The 23,310-nt window shown below is 38.5% G+C and overlaps 1 protein-coding gene across 1 annotated transcript; it reads right to left on the reverse strand.

The window, feature by feature from the left end:
• Positions 1–1,607: 1,607 nt before the first annotated feature.
• LOC147874655 (ribosomal protein S6 kinase alpha-5-like) lies at positions 1,608–6,522 on the reverse strand. Its single transcript, XM_087344518.1, has 7 exons — positions 6,321–6,522; positions 5,800–5,910; positions 5,025–5,105; positions 4,448–4,554; positions 3,896–4,046; positions 3,509–3,620; positions 1,608–2,926 (listed from the first exon to the last, which is right to left on the reverse strand). Exons 2-7 carry the CDS (start codon positions 5,818–5,820, stop codon positions 2,688–2,690), a joined length of 711 nt encoding a protein of 236 aa, XP_087200644.1. The 5' UTR covers positions 5,821–5,910; positions 6,321–6,522; the 3' UTR covers positions 1,608–2,687.
• Positions 6,523–23,310: the final 16,788 nt, after the last annotated feature.

Here is a 23,310-nt window from a genome sequence, read left to right on the forward strand (position 1 = left end):
GCAAAGCCAACGAGTTGGACACGTCCGACTCGGGCGGTTCGTTGGAACCCGCCACCAGGCACCCGTCTCCCGGGCCATTGTCCGGAGCCGGGTCCGCGCATTTGCTCGCTCAAGGAACGGCCTGGGCCTCCACCCTTCGCAGGGAGGTTTTTTGGGTTGGGCCGCCCTGGGTTTGGGCCGCCCTGGGGTTGGGCCGCCCTGGCGTTGGGCCGCCCTGGCGTTGGGCCGCCCTGGCGTTGGGCCGCCCTGGCGTTGGGCCGCCCTGGCGTTGGGCCGCCCTGGCGTTGGGCCGCCCTGGCGTTGGGCCGCCCTGGCGTTGGGCCGCCCTGGCGTTGGGCCGCCCTGGCGTTGGGCCGCCCTGGCGTTGGGCCGCCCTGGCGTTGGGCCGCCCTGGCGTTGGGCCGCCCTGGCGTTGGGCCGCCCTGGCGTTGGGCCGCCCTGGCGTTGGGCCGCCCTGGCGTTGGGCCGCCCTGGCGTTGGGCCGCCCTGGCGTTGGGCCGCCCTGGCGTTGGGCCGCCCTGGCGTTGGGCCGCACAGATCGCCGTCGGACTGTCTGAAGTACTGCGTCTCTGACGAAAGCCGTCTCCGAAGAAAAGCGGTCTGTGCCTCACACTGTGAGGCATTCGCCGAGGTTGGCATGCATCCCTTGGTGAGAGTTTTGAATTTTTTTTTAAATTTTCAAAATTTTCGAAAAATCAAAAAACGATGGAAATTGTCTGAAAAGCGCACGAAACCCAAAAATTTTGAAATTTCTTTACAAATTTTTAAATTGGAGTTTTTCAAATTTTTTTGCTTTTGTGCGCTTTTTGGACAATTTCCGACGTTTTTGATTTTTCGAAAATTTTGAAAAAATTTCAAAAATTTTCGAAAAATCAAAAAACGCTGCAAATTGTCTGAAACGCGGACAAATCCGAAAAATTTGAAATTTGTTTAAAAATTTGGAAGTGGAATTTTTCAAAATTTCTGGTTTTTTTAGCTTTTTGGACAATTTACGTTTTTCGATTTTTCTTAAATTTTGAAAAGATTTCAAAATTTCTTTCAAAATTCACCCTACCTGATGCCATGCAGGACAGATCGCCGTCGGAATGTGTCTCTGACGAACGTGGTCTGTGCCTCAGACGGTCTTCTATAAGCCGAGGTGCTGGATGCAACACGTAAGACAGATACCGAGACGGGCAGGGACAGGGTCGGCCCGACATCGAGCCCTGCATAGGCCGGTTTTGCAGGAACCGAGGCAGTCAGCAATCGGAAAGGATTGAGGCTGAGTCCGGCAGAGACAGGGTGAGGCATTCGCCGAGGTTGGCATGCATCTCTTGGTGAGAGTTTTGAATTTTTTTTCTAAATTTTCAAAATTTTCAAAAAATCAAAAAACGCTGGAAATTGTCTGAAAAGTTCACAAAACCCAAAATTTTTGAAATTTTCGAAAAAAATTTGAAAGTGGAATTTTTAAAAAATTTGGTTTTGTGCGCTTTTTGGACAATTTCCAGCGGTTTTTGATTTTTCGAAAATTTTGAAAAAATTCCAAAATTTCGAAATTTGCAAAATTTTCGAAAATGAAAAAACGCTGGAAATTGTTTGAAAAGCGCACAAAACCCAAAAATTTTGATTTTTTTTAAAACATTTTGAAAGTGGAATTTTTCACAATTTTTTGTTTTGTGCGCTCTTTGGACAATTTCCAGCGTTTTTTGATTTTCCGAAAATTTTGAAAAAACTTCAAAATTTCTTTCAAATTTCACCCCACCTGATGCCATGCAGGACAGATCGCCGTCGGACTGTGTCTGATGTACTGTCTCTGACGAACGCGGTCTGTGCCTCACACGGTCTCTTATGTGCCGTCTCCTATAAGCCGAGTTTCGGGATGCAACACGTAAGGCAGATTTCGAGACTGGCAGGGACACAGTCGGCAACACATCTAACCCTGCATAGGCCGGTTGTGCAGAAACCGAGGCAGTCAGCAATCGGAGAGAATCGAGGCCGAGTCCGGCACAGACATAGTGAGGCATTCGCCGAGGTTGGCATGCATCCCTTGGTGAGAGTTTTGAAGAAATTTTCAAAATTTTCGAAAAATCATGCCGAGTAAACAGATGACGTTTCCTAGGTAACCATTGCTGTCGATTTGTTGATATTGACCTTACAAATTCTTCTGACCCGTCTTCCGAATGACCTTCATAGACGATTTGCTCTACTTGTTTGAAAATCCGACTGACATCAGTAAGCAAAACAGGATCTTTGTTAAAGACGTCGATGCTCCTACAGACTGCATTGGTACCAGAAACGCATCTGTCAGATGGACCGGCCTTGAAATTGCGTTTTTCAATAAAGGTAGAGTAGCCCCTGATAGACCTACTGGGTATGCAGACACTAACTACATCAAAAACAGATGAACAACTAATTTTCCCTTTAAAAACATTAAAGAGGATCATAAATATTTTGTTTCTGCAGAAATGCTGGAAATGTCTCTTGTCCGCTGATCGACAAAGGGATTTGTTCCATTGGAATCAGTAAGTCAGTCTGACGCTGCTGGTCGTGCGAGTTGTATGCAGCCACGTATATACTTTATACAGCACGCCAATGAATTAAATTGGTCTAATCCATCAGGATCTCATAACGCACCAAACTAATGGCGTCTGGCTCAATGTGAATTCAAATTTAGATCAGACAAGTAGTGAAATCGTTACCGCATTTTATCAGTCTCCTTCTGCAATTTCGTGGCCGTCATTTGGGAGGTCGACCTCCGACGTTGGTGATCGTGGTCTCTTCATTGGCCTCCCGTCGTCTTCCGAGCTGCTCAACTTCCTCTTTTTTGACGGAGTCTTCCTGACAACCGCAGGTGTTCCTTGCCCTGCAGGAATCTCTGTCGTTCGTGTATCGCTCATAATCTCTTCTGAAGAGGATTCCGTCGTTTGTAAATCGGTCAAAACCTCTGCTGAAGAGAAATACACGACATATTCAGTCTGTGTTCCTGTAACGGACACAGCGATTCTCGACACTTGAACACGTCTGCTCCAGTATATTTTCTGCTGATAAATACTCTCACATTCTCTGGAGACTGCAACTACTATTCAATGTTTTAAAAATTAAAGCTGTGCATAATTCTCCCCATAAAGTCGCCTTTCTTGTTACTTCTGAGCAGTTTTATAAACTGATTCGAGTGAATGTGGGGCAGAAGGCAATTCCTGGACCACATTTTAACTAATTATGTGACCTGGGACAACAGTTTCTGCAAGCAGATGAAGCAATTGGGTGGAAAAGGAAACTCACATCATCAGAGTTGCCTCTGTACCAAAGTTTCGGAAGAATGTACTGATACCATCTTCAGCGATGGCGATGGAGGCAGTATGTTCCTCCGGAACGCAGAAATGTATTTACCTTTGCACATGGCGTTACAACGCAGAGGACCAACGTCAACATGTCGTGTCACTTTCTGGGCACATTGAAATCAAACTCGTTTAGGGAAACACGAGGTATAAAAAGTTGGTTTCTTCTGAAATTACGTCAAGTATCTCACCTGAGGATGAAGTGTCACTATCCTGGGATGACGGATTTTGATTATCCTTGTCCAAGTCCGGCACAAACGGAGCTATCGCGGCTTTTCGTTCTGTATCAGCCCAGTTGATGTTCTGTGGGATGAAACACGAGCATAAACCGTGATTGCAGAGCGAACGTCTGGCTGGCAAGGCACAACTGGGAGCATCTCATATGAACAGACACTTCAGTTATTTGGAAATCTAAGGCTTGCGGTGAGAGGTTTTTTTCTCTAAATCGTCATCTGTCAATGATTTATGCATTCTCTTACTAACTTGTTACTCTGAACTCTTGAAGCAACTTCTTAACACAAGTCAATGACACAGTTCAGAACTGAAACATTTAGAACAGACACGGTGACAGAACTCACGTTGAAGAATCGGTACCTCTTGATGTCATCGACTCCGTTCCCGCCTGCACCTAGACGGTTCTCTGGTCTTTTAGCTAATAATCGTAGGACGAAATCTCTCGCCTCAGCGGAAAACTCTTTTGGGATCTTCGGCTCCCGCCTCAGAATTCGTCTGCAATGGGAGAAAGGAACGCCATTCTTGTATTTGTATACAGAAAACTTCATATTAAATACGCATCCATAATTAGTGTGTTTAAAGTCTCTTGCTTCTATTATAAGAAACCTCATCAGTGGCTCTTTTACACGGAAATCTCTGGAGCGGGTAACACCACAGACGTTTAAGATGGATCATCTATAAGGACGCACTCAGCTTCTCAACATTTCGAACCCTTTACTTCCCTGTCCCTCACAGTCAATTTGAGCCCTGTACAATCGTCAGATTTTAAATGGTTTTGGTCACCAGGAATTTTTTCCTGACTGCAATTCGTTCCCTGCCCTAAGGTTTATTTAGCGACAAACGTCTTTCGAGAGAAACGTGTTTAAAGGAGCTTGTACGTCACAAACTGAACTCACTTGAAAAGGTTCCTGCATTTGTCACTCTCATCACCGTCTTTTTCAAACGGTGTGGTTCCTTTTAGCATCTGATACACGATGATGCCTAGACTCCACCAATCAACCACCTGCAACAAAAACAGGTGAAATCAGTCACTTTTCATTTCTAAAGACTTCTACATGCCCACAAGAATTTAAGGGCGACAAAATTTTTGCGGGATCTATAAGGTGTTGTTAATTTATTGCGTTAAGGTTTTATATATTAATTCTCAATTCATCTGGCAAATGTGTGTCGGTCGGCGCAAAGTTATCTGCCCCAAATACAGACGAAAGATTCTGACGCCTATAACGTGCGCCGACTATTTATCTTTAAATGATGTTATGAGCAGTTGGAAAACACACGCAGACTTTAAAATATTTCTTCGTCGTTGGCCCCTCCTGGAGGTAGAAGACCATCTCATCCCGCATGAAATTTGTACTTATGCATCCGTACCCTCACATTGCGACGGCTGATTTGTTTACGTTAATATAACTGTTGGTTCAGTCACAGGAAACAGTGAAATCCTCGTTGTCAGATTGCCATTGCGTAAGAAATTACCTTGGTATGTCCTTTGCATTTGATCACCTCAGGAGACGTGTACTTGGGAGTGCCACAGCAGTTGGTACGTGCAGTTTTAGGCTGTCGATAGAAACAACATTTTACATAAGTGTGAGAGTATTATGACACACAAAGCAACTAGTGACTAACTTTCTGGTAGTGAGGCTCAGAACTCTTAATATCGCTAATTCCAAAGACCACCACTGGACGCAGCGCCATTTTCCTCCTGCTCTCAATATCAATTCTTTTTCTTATATTCCTCTTAACTCTGTCCCTCGATGTTCTTCCTCGTCTTCTGAATTGGCCCTTTCGAAGGGGTTTGTCCCACGAAGACTTATCCACAAAGTTTCTCATAAAATAACATCTAAATTAGTCCTCTCTGTACCTCATACAGCTTTGTTTCCATTAGAGTTTATCTTCTAACACCGGTAATTTCTGTTTATATTTCTTTATGGTAAAAATCCCGAAAGAATTGCAAACAGTTGCGCTACAGTTGAAATGGTTCTGTGCTTCTGAGTTCAGCTCCTAAACTTCGGAGCGCGTCCGATGCATGTTGGTTGCACTTTCCGTTAAATATTGATACAAGACACAAAATCTGATTCGGATGAAGCGATTTTAACAACTGAGAGACGTACAACCTTTACGATTCTTGTATTCTGGCGCCCGTCAGACAAAGCGTACTGACGGTGGTCCACGCAGCTGCTGCATTGACGGCCTACGTTTCCCCGTAGCTGGACTAAGCAACAAATGGGCCTCAGGTGGAGATTAAATTTACCTTCTGATCAGGGTGGATCATTTTACAGAGGCCGTAGTCAGCGATTCTCAAGTGGCCGCTGGAGTCTCTGAGGATGTTTGCGGGTTTGAGGTCTCGGTGGATGACGTGTATCTGTAAAAAACAAAACAAAAATTAACAAATTCCTTCTGTTCTGTTGTGTTTCCGTACTTATTGTGGCTGTGAGATGCACAACCCAGCAGTTTGCTTTTGTGCTCCACAACTCTTGTTATTTATTAAGTTATGACTAAGCTCATGAGTCAGGAAGTTTCAAGTCACTGGGTCTGAAAGCGGCGGAGGGGGAGGATTAGGGACAGGAACCCTGTGACCTTAACAAATGACCTTTTCTAACACAACTCATAAAAAATAATTATTTTTTTACTTAATGGAAACAATCATGATTTTCGAAACTGTTGGCTGTCATTTTCGACCCGACACAGAAATGGGCTATCTGAACGTGCAAACAAACAAACAAATACTGTATTTGTTATTCAGTTCATTGGCGAGGGCTGCAGTGCGCCTACCTTGTGCAGGTGATCGATACCGAGGACGATCTCCGATGTGTAGAATTTGACATCGCCCTCAGGAAGTTTCTGTTTCTTGTCCAGAAGGACTTGTAAATCTCCACCTTCCAGATAATCTGTGAACACGTCTGCCACGAAGATCCTCTGTCGGCAGTGATTTTCTTCAGTTTCATTGATTTCATCGCGTAGAGTTTTCCCTCGTTGAAGCCTCTAATCTGCTTGACCAAGCGAACTTTCCCGAAACCTGTAAAATTTCATCTGTGTTACTAATTCATACCCTTTCAACAAACGGTTCTCACGTAGAAAACAATATCCTCATACAGATTACGAGTCAGTACAATTTCTATGCTGCGTCTACACTTCTTGGGTGAAAAAGAATTTTTCAGTATATTCTGTAGTCAGTTTAAAAAAAACACTAGATTCACTTGCAGTAAGCGCGGAAGTTTTCGTAGTTTCTAGTTATTGGAGCACATAATTTCAAGTAAGGGGTATGAATAGCCCTACTAATTGAGAGTAACATAATAAAACTTTATTTAATCTTATTACAGGTGTTCCATAATTAAACTTTTCCTGTTATAATACTTCTTCGAAGGGTTGATTGACCAAGTCACACGAGCTCAATGCCCGAATTCATTACTCTGGCGGGACAGTCAGCAGTGTTAAACTCAGCAAAACAGTGTAAATTGGCGAGAAACTACACTTCAGAATGTTGTCCTGTCAGCCTCTACCCGCAAATTTCACCCTCGACTGAGTTGCAGTGCCCGGAGGTAGCGGTCAGATGCTCGTCTCCTCATTGTCTGCTGCTTAAGAATTGCGTTACAAAAAGTCCACGGAGATGGCAAAAGATTCAATGCGGTTCCGTCGATGTTAAGAAGTCTTCTACCCTGTTAGGAACTGGACCTAGCGTCACACAGAGGATCGGTAAGGAGATGTGACGACAACGAGGCAGCATTAGTAACAGCTCCGATTTGCCGATGTACTTTGCTCGGAAGGCGTTCAATAACTTGTCAGCCATCAGAGGAAAACGTAAAAAGAAATCAGTTTTGTTGCTGATACATTTTCGTTGTCTTACAGAAGGGATAAATAAATCCTGAGTTATTTTAAATTATCTTCCACTTCTAGATACAAGGAAATATCGCAAGATGATTAAGATGCGTTAATTCCGTGGTCCTCGGAACTTTGATAGCGACGGGGATCTGAGTTGTGCTCAGACAGTTGTTACTAATTGCAATTCTTATACAGCGAAATAATTTATAACTGATGTTCAGTATCTTAAATTTTTCTGTAGTCACGTGCCTATAAAAATTGTGACTGATTCAAAACTGGCTTTTGAACATCGATGTAAAGAACTAAGACTTCAGATCTATTTAACAAATAAGGATAAGCGAAAGAAGACTTACATTATTAAACGAGACCATATTAACGACACACGTAGAAAACAGACGAAGATTTGCAAGGGTGTTGTTGGACGTAGAATGTTGACTAACCAAGAACAGTTGGCCTCTGAACAGCGACGTAAAGAAGTAAAATATCAGATTACAAGAAGCGCTCCGAAAGGATTAGCCATCGTTGTCAAAAAATGACGTCATCAACAATATCACCTTATATTTGTTTATACACGGGGGTTAGTTTAGTGTCTTACTCAAGATTTTAAAACGCAACCAAACCCCTTCGGTGTTTTGGTCAAGTGTGTAAACCCCCCATTCGGGGGGGTTAGTTTAGTTTCTTACTCAGGGGTTAAAATACTTGGATGAGACACTAAATTAACTCCACTTTGGGACTAACCAAGGTTGGTTGCGTTTTACAAACTTGACCAATCCCCCCTAGGAGCTCAGAAAGAAGCGCCCTGCTCTAGTCTCCTTTCTCCCTTATATAAATTTGTGATTAGTCGTTGTCATCAAAAAATGACGTCATCAACAATGTCAACTATAAACAAAATCGGCATTGTTGTGGAACACAACAATGCCGAATAAACAAATAACGCTTCACAACAAAGAAATCAAAAACTATCAAGCCAGTCGCATTATCACTGCTCCTGAAGCAGCACATCGCCTCCGAACAGCGACATAAAACTATTTAAGAAATGAAGGAAAGTGAAAGAAGACGTTGCCAACACCAAAAAGGTAATCTGATACTAATAATAATATTCAACCAAAAAGAAACTAAACTAACCCCCCAAAGGGGGTTAGTTTAGTGCCTTACTCAAGATTTTAAAACACAGTTGAACAACCCTCCCCAAAACGTGGGTTGTTCAAGTGTTTAACCCCCATTCGGGGACTTAGTTTAGAGTCTTACTCAAGATTTTAAAACGTCTGACTGACCTAGAGAAGTTGTCCTCTGTACTACGACGTAAAAACTACATCAGACATATTTAAGAAATAAAGAGAAGCGAAGGAAGTATTACATTGATAAACGAGTCCATATTAACGACTTTGTAGAAAAACAGACGAAGATTTGCAAGGGTGGGATTGGACGTAGAAAGTTGTCTGACTAAAAACAGTTGGCCTCTGAACACCGACGTAAAGAACTAAAACATCAGACATACTTAAGAAATGAAGAAAAGCGAAAAACTTATTGAACAAGAACAGAAGAAAACAAACGAAGACTTGCAAGGGTGGGGTTGGACGTAGAAAGTTGTCTGACTAAAAACAGTTGGCCTCTGAACACCGACGTAAAGAACTAAAACATCAGACATACTTAAGAAATGAAGAAAAGCGAAAAACTTATTGAACAAGAACAGAAGAAAACAAACGAAGACTTGCAAGGGTGGGGTTGGACGTAGAAAGTTGTCTGACCAAAAACAGGTGGCTTCTGAACATCGATGTAAAGAACTAAGACATCAGACATACTTAAGAAATGAAGAAAAGCGAAAGAAGACTTACATTGTTAAACGAGACCATATTAACGACACACGTAGAAAACAGACGAAGATTTGCAAGGGTGTTGCTGGACGTAGAAAGTTGACTAACCAAGAACAGTTGGCCTCTGAAAAGCGACGTAAAGAACTAATCCATCAGACCTATTTAATAAATAAAGAAAAACGAAGGAAGAGTTACATTGATAAACATAGAAAAACGTATTCAATAAGAACAGAAGGGAAAAAAAGCAGACGAAGATTTGTAAGGGTGTTGTTGGACGTAGAAAGTTGACTGACCAAGAACAGATGGCCTCTGATCAGCGACGTAAAGAAGTAAAATATCAGATTACAAGAAGCGCTCCGAAAGGATTAGCCATCGTTGTCAAAAAATGACGTCATCAACAATATCACCTTATATTTGTTTATACACGGGGGTTAGTTTAGTGTCTTACTCAAGATTTTAAAACGCAACCAAACCCCTTCGGTGTTTTGGTCAAGTGTTTAAACCCCCCATTCGGGGGGGTTAGTTTAGTTTCTTACTCAGGGGTTAAAACACTTGGATGAGACACTAAACTAACTCCCCTTTGGGACTAACCAAGGTTGGTTGCGTTTTACAAACTTGACCACCCCCCCTAGGAGCTCCGAAAGGAGCGCCCTGCTCTATATTATTAAGGTGATAAAATTAAGGAAGATGAGGTGAACGGGGCATGTAGCGCGCATAAGATGAATACGCAATTTTAGACGAAAAGCCCAAATACAAGAGACCACTTGGGAGACCTAAGTGTAGATGGGAGAATAATATAACAACCATATTAGAAGAAAAAATTCTGCAGTCATCTTATTCATGGTAGCGGCCAGTGGCGGAGACATTTCCACATTTTACTGGACTTCAGAATTAAAAGACGGAGAATTTATTGACTAGATAAGCTACTATTAGCTACCCAAAAAGCTCTGTGTTTCATGGATTTAGTACTTGCTGTTCAAATATTGATGCTGTTATTGAAGAAACATTGTGCTGTTTAAAGGAATTCTGCGAGATATGATCTGAAGTCTCACATATGTTATGTATTACTAATAATATCATTCTTTTATTAGCTGCACGGAACATACAGAAGAAAGGACCGCATTTACACCGAAGAAATATACTACGGGCGTGGGAAAGGATTGCGTGAAGCAACCGAAGAGGAAATCAAAAGTGATTTGCAGGAAAGAGAATCGGAAAATTTTTTGGCCTATAACAGCAATAAGAACGAATTCAAACTCACCAAAGATGATCTCAAGAAACATAGATAAATACGGATGCATCAGACAAGATAAAATTTGAATATCCGTGTACAAAATAAAAAGAAGATTGTGCCACATTTTCTAGCATAAGTGATCCTTTCAGAATTGTTGAAAGCACAGTTGTTACTGATCTCATAATCGTTCTTTTAACACAAAAAATGTTTTAAAAGTAATATTAATTTTAATCTGTAGCAAAAAATATGAGACTCACGGTTTCGAAATTTTTGATAATCAGGGAACTATATTAAAATTGCTTTTAGAGGAATAAAATTACGCTAGCGTAGCTTTGGCTTGTGTCAGTAACACGAATTTCATCATCGGAAAGTCGTATTTGGTTTCGCTTTATAAAAACTGTAGAAAAATTAGTAGTAATTAATGAAAGCAATCTAGAAGTACTTTTAACCCAGGACACCGATATGTACCAAAATATCTGGATCTGTACATCATATTACAAATCAAATTTTACTCTTGTCGTATTTCTAAAACGAAATAGACAATGGGGCAGAAGCTCAGAGTGACTAGCGTATATATTACAGCAATACCGCCATTGTTTCCTTTGGCTTTAATTACACCTCAGAGAATTTCTTAACATGGTAATTATTAAGATGTAGTCCTGCTAATTGCTGTGTGCATTAATTTGTGTTTTATAGCCGATTTGAAACAGTACTTTTGTACCTTCGATACACAGAAAATATCCACTTCGAGCAACAACATAGAACTTCTTTATTTATATGAGTAGAGGTTACAATTGGGGGGGGGACATTGAACTGATAAAGGTAACTAAATATTGGTAAGAACCCTTACAATTTTAAACGTCGTATATTTACGTGAAGAAACTTTGTTCATATGACTATTACTTTAAGTAAAACGTAACGTTATGTAGAAATGTTTTAATGGTGTTATATGTTTATTATATTATAGGTATTTACTTTTTCTAGCTTATAAATATCACTATATGTAGCGTAGGAGGAGTTGAGAGGAGGTAATGATCGAATGGGGAAGATAGTTTTGTCAGATGGACTGAAATATTTTATTATACAATAAAGAAAAGACTGTAGAAGGTACGGAGAGAATTAGTTATTATAGCAGGAACCCAGGCTGAGATTCGAACTGGGTTCTTCCCGAAAGATATCCAGACTTCATTTTGCTCTTCAATCTGCTGAATATTCTATGAAATTCAGGATTTCTATTGCGTTACTAGTTCAGATTGTGTTTTCTGTTTTTACAAAACGTAGTCTTTTACGCTTACAGGCCTACTGACGTTTCGGAGAAATATACTGTCACCATATTGATTTGAACCTTGAAGATAAAGGCTACATATTTTTCTGAAATGCTGGTATCTACCACACAGTTAAATAATCTAATTAACATAAAGACAATATATGCACAGTATTTTGTAAAAATAATAATAACAACAATAACAATAAATACAAACTGTTAGTGTGTAGATACTTTGCTTACGTAGCATAATTAAATAACGATATATTTAAATTACAGAAATAATCAAGAAAAATCACAATACACAACTTCTCGCGTTAACACACATTCCAATCAAGTTATTTTATCAAAGATTTTACAACTACAACAGATGTTTTGAAACGAGAAGTAATGGGAACAAAATTGTGATGTTCACATGTCATTAAATGTTGTAAAATATATGGTGAGCATTACAATTATTAATGTTTGTTTTGTTGATTCATTTGTGTATAATTTTACAATATTCGTACTACATTAAATTTGCTACTTATGTGTCTTCGACATTTTTATGAAAATTTTCGTTCTTTAAATAATGATTTTTTAAAAACACATTCTTTAGTACATGTACTTGCTTATGTGAGGCACAGTTGTCTTATGATATCTATGGTGGTCGAATGATCGTTAAGTTATTTCCGCTGGTTTAGTCAGCCCGTCATAGTGTTCATGAAATTGGGAAGTGCTGTTAACCTACGTTAGTAGCTAAATAAAATTTGCATTGTAAAATTTGTTTTAAATATACACTTGAGTTTTCAAATAATAAGGTATAATATCTATTTTGAAACCAGATAAATTAACAAATGTTCAATCCCCAAATCTCAAAATTAATCTGAATAGGAAATAAGAGATAAAATTCGTGTTGTGTTGTGCTGCATCTCAAACGGAACACGACCGAGCGGTAGGTAAAGGAGCGTTTGATATCCGGTCATTGAGTAGACGAATGTACATACGCTGGTAGTTTATTAAGCAGTAGTGGTACAGAGGGGTCAACTGTGGAGACCGAACCCTGAATTCTAGCCGATCGGATTTCGGCGACGACTCGGGACACCAAACCTGGTTAAGTCTGCACTTGCCAGCCGACTGCCCAAAAACGCAATACCCCTCGCCTGCATTCAGGCAGTATTTAAACCCTCAAGTTAGACGTAGCTGTGGCGATGGGCAAGGTTCTGTGTCCAGAGTCCAGCCTGATTTATCTCACGTACATTTTATGACTTCTAGCTAGCTGCTCGACAGAATTTGGGTTCTGGTTACAGAGTCTCACTGTATAGGTTTCATTAACATGCTATATCCAAATACTAAACATTTAACTATACCATACAAATATATCATAATTATGCTTTAGAATTCATCAGAAAATTACCTTTAATAAAGACATATGCATTTAAATAGTGTAAATTCATTTTAGCAATTTACAAGCGTGACAAATAGAAAATATGTCTTATACACAGCAAACACCATGAAACAACACAGAAGGATTCTACACCGTATAGCGTATTAATAAGTAAATATGCATATGAAAACTTGTGATTCACTTCACTTCTTCGTGAACAACCAGTTTACTATTGGTTGCAACTAGCGGCAGTAGAGAATTAATTTGTTTCATTTGTTATGTAGCGGGAAGGAGTGACAAATGTTTACGCTTTCATTGATTTTATAAAGGTCATAATAAAGAATTTCATTTTCAAAATTGGGACCTACATGTGGTTAGCATCTCCCTAGTTACTGTACTGCATGGCAACCACGAGAAACGTTGTGACGCCTCCGATGATAGTGAACAGGAGAGAGTAATCGAGAATAAGGAAACCAAAAGCAGTGAATTTTATTTTACGTTGGAGTAACTGCTGAGAAAAAAGCTGGAGTTCTGCCACTGTGTCGTGGTCAAAGTTTGGCACCAACAACAACTTCTGCACCAACACAGCCGTGTTCTCCGCTTCTGTGGTTGCAGAATGACAAGGAGCTGTAATGCTGATAAGTTTGAAAGCATACTGAAGAAGCCACGCTGTAATGAGACTGATAATCAGACTAATGGTGTCTGTTTCCACATTATGGATTCCCAGAATTGTTGCAAGCATAAGATAAGACGACAAAATTAACTCAACTGTGGTAACACCTAATTCCAGCAAAAGCTGAAAACCATACATTGAATTGATGAGGAGATTAATGTCACACAAGTCATCGTAAATTTCTCTAAAATCATGAACATTTTTCTCTTTGAAAAATTTAAATCGTGGTTGCCGAATACGATTTACCATAAATTGAGAAGAATCTCGAAATGGTATTATAGTCACACTTTTATCTTCTAAAACACTATTTTCATTTCTCATTCTCATTCTCATTGAAGCTGATTCATGGGCTACATTGGTAAATACAATAGAAGGATCAACAGAAACTTTTAAAATGAAACCAAGTCCTGAGTTCAAAGCTTGAAATCGGCTTCGCAGCAACAGAACAATGTCACAGAACTGAAGCACACGTCCGATGTTCACAATACGGTGTGGATAGCCAGAAATAAAATACCAAATACTCATCTTCTCAGCCACCTGTTTCCATACCCACGTGTCATAAGTGAACAAGGTTGCTTCATACGAATACACAGCAACCGCTTGAATCAAAGTGAAAATAAACGTCTTCCTGTAAGTTGTTATGGGATCAGACAACAGGATTCTGTCAACTTTAACAACTGTGGAAATAAATTTCCTTGATTTTGCGCCATTCATAGCGACAGAAATGAATATGGATGAGACGGCTTTTAAAGCTCCAATAAACATCATGAGGAACTCGTTGACAACTATTGTGGCTAACAGACCTGACTGTCCAACGCGCTGCACCGTGCAATATACACCACAGGTCAACACAGCAATTAATAAGATTACTGTGTACAGAATCCATAAGGTTTTAATTTCCTTGACGACAAAGCTGTCAGTAAAAGAGAAGAGGCCAAGCCCCAAAACTCGAGACACGTAATATAAAGGTCGCACAGAAGACACAAAATTCACTTTAGGTAACACCCTCTCCATTGCGTTCGATGGTAGTAGTTAAACAGTCAAAACTGAGTAACACGTTTAACAGCACAGAATATTTTGTCCCGTAGACAATATAACCTTATTTTTATTTCGTACTTCGTCAATCGCTGAAATTTTGACAAAGGGCAATATCAAAGCTCTTTGGTATGGACATCTATCAAGTGTCGTATTCCTAGTAAAGAACAGTGCACATTCAGATTATCGAATACAAACGAGTAGTTTATAGGTCGGTAAGAAAAGAGAAATTCTCAACAGGTAAATCACTTCGTCGTGAATGATGACGACAATTTATCCACAGACACAGGAAGTTAAGTCTTTAAAACTCATTAGTGTATGAATCTCGGAATAAGCGATTATTTGCGTAAGAGCATCAACCAATCAATCTTTGTAATGAAGAAATGCTGTGTTTTCTTTGAGGTGCGGACTGACTTCAAACGATATTTAGATGAGCTTCAGCTTCAAACAAGATTTACATTACTGCAGAGTCAATAATTCAGACTGTTTTCTAAGACCTGTTTATATTTCAAGGCGGAAAGCACGAGGAAAACAAATTGAATGCTTCATTACATTCACATGTAATAAACAAACAGATTCTTCGCCAAACAAAGACAGTCTCATTTGTCTTCAGTATCCAACACATGAATCGTTTAAATTTAATACGCATCCATAGTTCCAAGCCGGCTTGTCTAGTTAGAATATTGAACATATGTAAATGATATTATTTTTCAATGTTTTGATATATTAATATCACACAAATTTAAATTGACTGATCTTGATGTCATAAACTTCACCTTAGAATTATAAACATTTAAAAGTACGTTTTTAATATACGTAATATTAATGTCCATTCATGTACCATGTTTAAATTCAGTACTTTCTTCGGGAAACGAAGAACTCTTGACTTAACTGATGACCTATGACTTTATGACAGCGTAAATCTTGCTCGTTGAATCTGTCACACGGGTTTACCTGTGGATGTAAGCACGGATTGTAATCCCGTTGGTCATATGCAACGTTCAGTTGAGCACTGGATTGTCCTGAAATGTGTTAATGAGAAAGTAAATGTATGTAAATTAGATTATGCCGTGGCAATGTGTCAGGCAGTCGACGTTTACTGGGAATAAATGATGTACCAAACATCGCGACGTACAAACACGCAGTAGTAGACCTATCGATCAAAGAGCAACTGAGTCGTCCTAAGTACAATAAACAAAATTTCGCCTCAACTTTCCTTGTTTCACTTTCTACAAAGTTTTATTATGTATCTGACATGTGACTGATGATTAACTGGGGAATTTGTATCATGAAAACCGCGTCCTTCAGCGTTTTAATGTTCATTATATAGGCACTTTACAAAGAAGCAAGTTGATATTTTTATACATCGTAACTGTTCAAATTAATCTAAATTTTCAATCCGGATATTGAAATAATGGACGTTAGAGTAGGTTCCGCCTGTAGATTTGGCGGAAGAAACAGTAAATGCACAAAGATTAAGATGGGGAAATTCCATCAAAATACACAACTGGGAAGGACGAAATAAAGTTTTTAAAATGAAACTTAAGAATGCGGGTTTAGGTAAATTTGTATTGAAAATTTTAGAATTAGAACATTTTTAACAATTTCCGGACATTTCAATACGTCCTATGTGCTCCGTGTATCTCATCAATCGTGTAAGTCAAAGTAACCGACACGAAAATTGGCTGCTCACTATTGGACGCCTCTATCCATCTCTTGTCACGCCATTTGTACATCTCTCTGCGTCAACGTCTTCGTTCGGAACGATCGTCTTAATAACCCTTGGAGGTAAATGAAAATGACTTTTAGGAGCACGAATATCGGTAAGTCTCACTTCTCGTACTGCATGGCGATCACGAGGTATGTTGTGACGCCTCCGATGATAGTGAACAGGAGAGGGTAATCGAGAATAAGGAAACCAAAAGCAGTGAATTTTATTTTACATTGGAGTAACTGCTGAGAAAAAAGCTGGAGTTCTGCCACTGTGTCGTGGTCAAAGTTTGGCACCAACAACAACTTCTGCACCAACACAGCCGTGTTCTCCGCTTCTGTGGTTGCAGAATGACAAGGAGCTGTGATGCTGATAAGTTTGAATGAGATTAGAAATATCCACGCTGCCATGAGGCTGATAAAGTGGCCAATAATATCTCTCTCGAAATTTTGGATCTTCAGTATTGCTGCGAATATAAAATACAAAGCCGAAGCTAGCTCCATTGTAGTCACGCCTAGTTCCAGTAGAAGCTGAAAACCATACATTGAATTGACAAGGACACTAATGTCACATAAGTCATCGTAAAGTTTTCTAATATTATATAAATTCCACTTTTTCGAAATTTTAGTATGTTGTCGAAGGCGGTTAACAGTTTGAGGTGATTCTACATGTGACATTAAAGATGAACGTTTCATTCCTGAAAAAAGTCTTTCATTTTCAGTATGGCTAAAAACAGAATTGTATGGTACATTAATAAGCAAAGCTGTTTCGATGTAAGGCTCGTCAGATTCCTGCAGAATTGAACCAAGTCTTTTGTTTAAAGCTTTTAAGCGGTTTTTTAATAACAGAACAAGATTGCAGGACAGAACAACAGTTTCAGTGTTCACAATACGATGTGGATATGTCGAGATTAGGTACCAAATACTCATCTTCTCAACCACCTGTTTCCATACCCACGTGTCATATGTGAACAAGATTGCTATATAACTCCACACTGCAACCGCTTGAATCAAAGTGAAAATAAACGTCTTCCTGTAAGTTGTTATGGGATCAGACAACAGGATTCTGTCAACTTTAAGAACTGTGGAAATAAATTTCCTTGATTTTGCGCCATTCATAGCGACAGAAATGAATATGGATGAGACGGCTTTTAAAGCTCCAATAAACATCATGAGGAACTCGTTGACAACTATTGTGGCTAACAGACCTGACTGTCCAACGCGCTGCACCGTGCAATATACGCCACAGGTCAACACAGCAATTAATAAGATTACTGTGTACAGAATCCATAAGGTTTTAATTTCCTTGACGACAAAGCTGTCAGTAAAAGAGAAGAGGCCAAGCCCCAAAACTCGAGACACGTAATATAAAGGTCGCACAGCTGACACAATGTTAACATGTTGCGTTCTCTTCATGATAGGTGTTCACGAGCTGATTAAGTGGAATGAAAACCTGATTTACACCAGAGTAAATTTTGTTTTACGGACAATGAAACCTTATTTATAATTCTTACTGATTGTAGCGTTAAACCAAGGTCAGAGCGATACCAAGCAAAACATTCAACTGGCATCCAATTCCTTGAAAACTCAGTTTTTGTCCGATGAATTCGGGACTCAGAACAGTTATTACAATGAACTTAGGCCGATAGAAGATATGAATTTCTAAACATTAGTCGTCAAGGTGGGCGAAAAAATAACAGGTGTTCTGTCACGAAGAATTTAAGCTGAATAGGATTCAGATTTACGCTCGATTAAATTAAATGCTTAAAGATAATGTCAAAATTTATATTTCTTCCGATAGGGTAAAGAGTAAAAGAAATAAGATGGAATGTTTGATAATATTAATGTGTTTTCTTTCAGACGTTTTTTGAATCTGAAAAATTTCAGACAACTAAAATACTTGGTAAATGAATATGGACATTATTATTATTATTATTATCTGAAATGAATGTAATCATTGTATTATATTTTATCCTGTAATGTTGTTCAGTGCTTGACTGTTATTGGCCTTACCTGGCTGTTGTCAAGCACTTAAATAAATTAATTGAATTGAATTCAATTGAATTATTATTGATTTAATAAATTGGATAAAGCCGAGAAAGAACCACACATATACATTTTAAAATGATTTGTTATGTTATCATATTATATTATTACAAAAATTGTGCCCACCTGTCCTTTCATTTAGACGAGGGGTTTCAACATTTACATTTACTGTACAACCCACATTTCCATAAGGTTAGATTTGGGGACTATTTGACAAAAGAATGCTTAAAAGTATTAATTTATAGGTAATCATTAACACAAAGTCTGTGTTTCCGCCAAGGCATTCCCACGACTTTGAGATTTAAATCATTGGTTCTAAGTCTTTACGTCATTACTACGTGCCCTATACGGAATACAAGAAAATATTTAATAGGTTTCAAAGATGTTTTTGCTAATTCAGATTATATAGTGTTGAGTGATGAAATCACTAGTAATTAATGAATTGAAAATAACGTGGAAGCAAGATTTCTTGGAATAAAATAAAGTAGAATCTTGGCTCTGATGTTTAAGGTAGGTTAGGAAACCATAAATACCTGGACGAGGACGGCCGATCTCTAGGCCAAGACTTGACCCTTGAAAGACGAAGTAGGATTCTGAATGAAGATTTCTGGGTTGTTGCGCTGTGTAGTCTGGTCGATGTTTACCAACGTTTCAGAGGTCATACTGCCTCCGTCATCAGGGCGATGAGTATGAAAATTTGTGTCTTCTGGGTTGTTGCGCTGTGTAGTCTGGTCGATGTTAACCAACGTTTCAGAGGTCATACTGCCTCCGTAATCAGGGTATGATGACGGGGGCAGTATGACTTCAAAAACTAATCCAAAAATCTTATGTGCTTGAATGTTAGAGAAGGGTAGATCAGTTTGGATCTGTTTTGTGCTAGCTCGTGCAGGCACGGGTTAATATTTCACTCATTAGCTTTGATGGTGATCGATTGTAGCTTGGTGATAAATGGCTTTCTAGGGAGGAAGAAAAGGTGGTTTCTCTCACCTTCTATCTAAACAATTGCTTGGAAAGTTTTAGAAAACCATAAAATTTTAAAGAGAAAGAAATAAACACGAACGCATCTCCTGTAATCCATTTTATATACCTCCGAAATCGTATGACTAAGCCACAGATCCTTATCACTAAACAATTTAGTTGTATATATATTTCGCTGTGTCTTAAGTACCTGTCAAACGAAATATCCTACTTCTCTAGTTAATGACAGCAGTATTGTTCGCGCATAAATAGTGTAGAAGTAGTCAGCGACTTTTAATAGGTATCATATTTTTAAACTAATTCAATTGTAATTAGTAATTTCGTTCGGAAGGTAAAGTTAGAGCATACGCAGGTCACAGGTTAACAGACAACATACATATCTTCTTCTGACTGTTATAATGAACGCCGGTTATTGTCCTTAATGGAATCATAGGTTTACAACATTTGAGAAGTTGTATTTCCAATTATTTTTCTTTTGTAAGTACGAACAAATTAATTCTTGCTAGAAATTTATGTATAAATCAACTTCTTAATTCTTCAGTTAATAACATTTCCTTCACTCAAAACATTTCAAAGTATTTCATACAGACTAACTAGATGGAGAAAAGTCTATCTTACAGAACTAAAATTCAGTCCTCAGGTCAACAAATTACTCAGTATTTATGGAACAAGAATAATATTTACCGTGTTCACATGAGCTAACCACTAGACAAAACCCTAAACCAGAAGTAACTATTTCACACTCTGAAATGACACTTATTTGAAACAGGCCCTCCGAATTAATTCTGTGTGTATTTTTATTTTCTCCATGTGTGATACATATTTCGCCCTCCTCATTATCCTTGATCTCTTAACCTTCATAATAGACCTGTCTGGTGAACAGTACAAATTATGAAGCCCTCATTATGAAATTTTCCCCTGCCTTTGATTCTTCTAAATCATGGGCCCAAATATTTTCCACAGTATCCTCCTCTCAACCCTTCAGTGGATAGAGTAAATGTGACTAGATTTAGCAATACAAGTAGATTTCTCCGTACTTTCGAATGATACAGTTTGTAGAAAATCAATGGTATCACTTTCATGTCCTGTGGGCTGCACAAATTAAACATAACTAAGTTTCAGCATCCGTTTAGAGTTCGCTTCCAACCTTCGATGGTGGCAATTGAACTGAGTCATGTTTGAACCATATCACGGATCAGAAGTTGTAGTTTCTTCTCGTCCAAACCCGGAGGTACCTCAAGAACTTTTAACCACGGAGTGATAACGAATATTCCGTGTCTTGCCTCCGGGTGACAGGTACGCCGATTTTATCTTGGGTGAGTAAACTTTCTTGACGCTTACCAAACTTCCTCGGCGAAAATTACCTTAAGGCATCTTCTACGCCTATACTATTTTGAATTAGACGTACTAATAGCTTGAAGAATTAACTGGCTGTCTATTTCAGTCATCACCAGGTGGATCCACTAGCGAACGCATGCTCAAACACAAGAACAGAATCTGTTTTGAAAGCACTGAAGACAACGAGCAGGTTGCATTATGATTTAGTTCATTATAATACTTTTCAGCCATTAAGGACTTCATAATATTACACAAAATTGCAGATTTCTTTACAAAAGCTGTTGCTTGTAACATTAATTCTACCTCTTCGGTGTGTACAGACAGTTCTGTCAGTACTGCAGCGAAACCTTCGAACTGATTATCGCTGCTCGAGAAACCGTCCACACTTCCGAAGACGAAGTGTGGACTGTTATTATTACTGTTGTTAATTTTGAAACCACTACCAAATTGCCTCGAGAGTTTTCAGCTTAGTTTCGCCTTCAGTCACTTCAATATCAAAGAGTAGGGACATTTGTCTGTAGTTGGTTGGTAATAATACTGTGACTGAGCGTGTTTGTGGAATTTATTTGAAATAACACTCCAGTGTGATAATGACTTTATGATTTACAGGATTTTTTCCAAATGGGTTAAAATATCCTAAATACAGCGGACAATTTTTACTGATGCGCGTTCTGGTCTTACATCGACGACTGTAAAGTCGTCGAGGTTATCATAAGAACGGGATAAATGAGTTTATAAAGAACGTAGCAGCTTCGATCTTTTTGTATGCAAAATAAGCATCAGCGATGGAACGAAGAAGTACAAGAATAGCTAAAGACTTAATAAAATAATTTTTTTCTGGTGAACTTAAGAAACTTGGGTCATTGAAACAAAGATTTAGAAGCAAGACGATGAAGTGGGAAAAAAGATATATTTCTTAACTGCGTTGCTTAATTTGTCAAAACGCACTATAATATCAACAGTAACCTTTGGCTTATCCGTCGTTGTATTCATGACAAATCCTAAATATGTGTAGGAATACTTATACTTAACAAACAATATATTGACAACATAAAGAATATTGCTGATTATGATAATAATATTTATAATTGACATGAAATATATGTTTCTAGCTTTGAAAAAATTTTAATTTTGCATTGGTGCTGGAAAGTAGGTATAAGAATATATTTAAAAATATGTATTCTTATATTCCTTTAATATCCACAACAAAATTATTTCAACATAATCGGCTCGATTTCTTTTCCTTGAAAGTAAAACTCTAAAAATATTAACTTACATAGCATTTGCTTGATTTCTAAACATTTGGAACAATTTTTGTCAAAGACTCCTAACGACGGATATAAAGTTAGTTATGCCCAAAGTATTAGACGAAAAGCAATTCTATTTACATTTATGATATTTTTCTTTCCATTGAATAGTTTAATTATTGATGGTGAAATAATTGTTAATCTGAAGTGGAAAAGGTAAACAATTTGTTAGTTAACTCCTGCGCCGATAGTCAACAAGAATAGTGACGTCGCATCGAATTTCTCGTCACAGTATTGTATTAGTAGCTCCCTGTTAATCAAGATACTTGTTTTTGTAACCAGAATGTTTTGCATTCTGTTCGTTTAACAATGTACATACTGGGACCTGAAATGGACATGTAATTAGAGCGAAATTTAATTAACTGCAAGGATTTTAACGGTGCTGCTTGTAGTTAACCGTATATTTATTCACGTTACGAATACTAAAGCGACACATAATTATTATTATTATTTTATTATTTATTTGACTGCAAATGGGTTTTTACCCGGTGGCAGTGGTCCTACAATAAGACACAACAAAACATAAGACAACAAAAACAATAAGAAACAACAGAACAATGAGACAGAACAAAACAATAAGACACAAAAAAAACATAAGACAACAAAAATAATAACAACAGAACAATGAAACAGAACAAAACAATAACACAAAAAACATAAGACAACACAAACAATAACAATAAGAAACAACAGAACAATGAGACACAACAAAACAGTAAGACAAAAAGACATAAGACACAACAAAAACAATAAGACAACAAGAACAATAAGACACAACAAAGCAATGAGACACAACAATACAGTAAGACAAAAAGACATGACACAACAAAAACAATGAGACACAAAAAACATAAGGCACAACAAGAACAATAAGACACAACAAAACAACACACCACACCCAAAATAAAACAACTCATAATATTACAAAACCGTATAACCTAAAGTACATAACTTAAAAATTAATACCAACTAGACATAAGTCAGTAACAGTAATGAATCACACGTTTCATCAGGACCTTCTCTTCACTTCACTACACTTATGAAGCCTTCCCATCCTCACCCCAATTTACCCCCCTTCACTGCACCCACCCATCTATTCCCTTTACTTCACCTCATTTATCACTTTCCTAACCTTCTTCCTAAACGTACTTGGTTTACAGGAGAGAGTCCCTAAAACC

The sequence above is a fragment of the Zootermopsis nevadensis genome, unplaced genomic scaffold, assembly GCF_977971745.1.
Source record: "Zootermopsis nevadensis isolate Lab colony 2312 unplaced genomic scaffold, Znev_1.0 Znev_ptg000007l, whole genome shotgun sequence".
NCBI classification, from domain to species: Eukaryota; Metazoa; Arthropoda; class Insecta; order Blattodea; family Termopsidae; genus Zootermopsis; species Zootermopsis nevadensis.

What these genes read in the sequence shown, in the direction of transcription:
- LOC147874655 (XM_087344518.1), bottom strand. Translation starts at nt 5,820, where the DNA reads ATGATCCACCCTGATCAGAAG. An exon ending in TGATCCACCCTGATCAGAAG is followed by an intron (nt 5,106 to 5,799) that starts GTAAATTTAATC and finishes TTCTATCGACAG; the next exon opens with CCTAAAACTGCACGTACCAA. An exon ending in AATGCAAAGGACATACCAAG is followed by an intron (nt 4,555 to 5,024) that starts GTAATTTCTTAC and finishes TTTTTGTTGCAG; the next exon opens with GTGGTTGATTGGTGGAGTCT.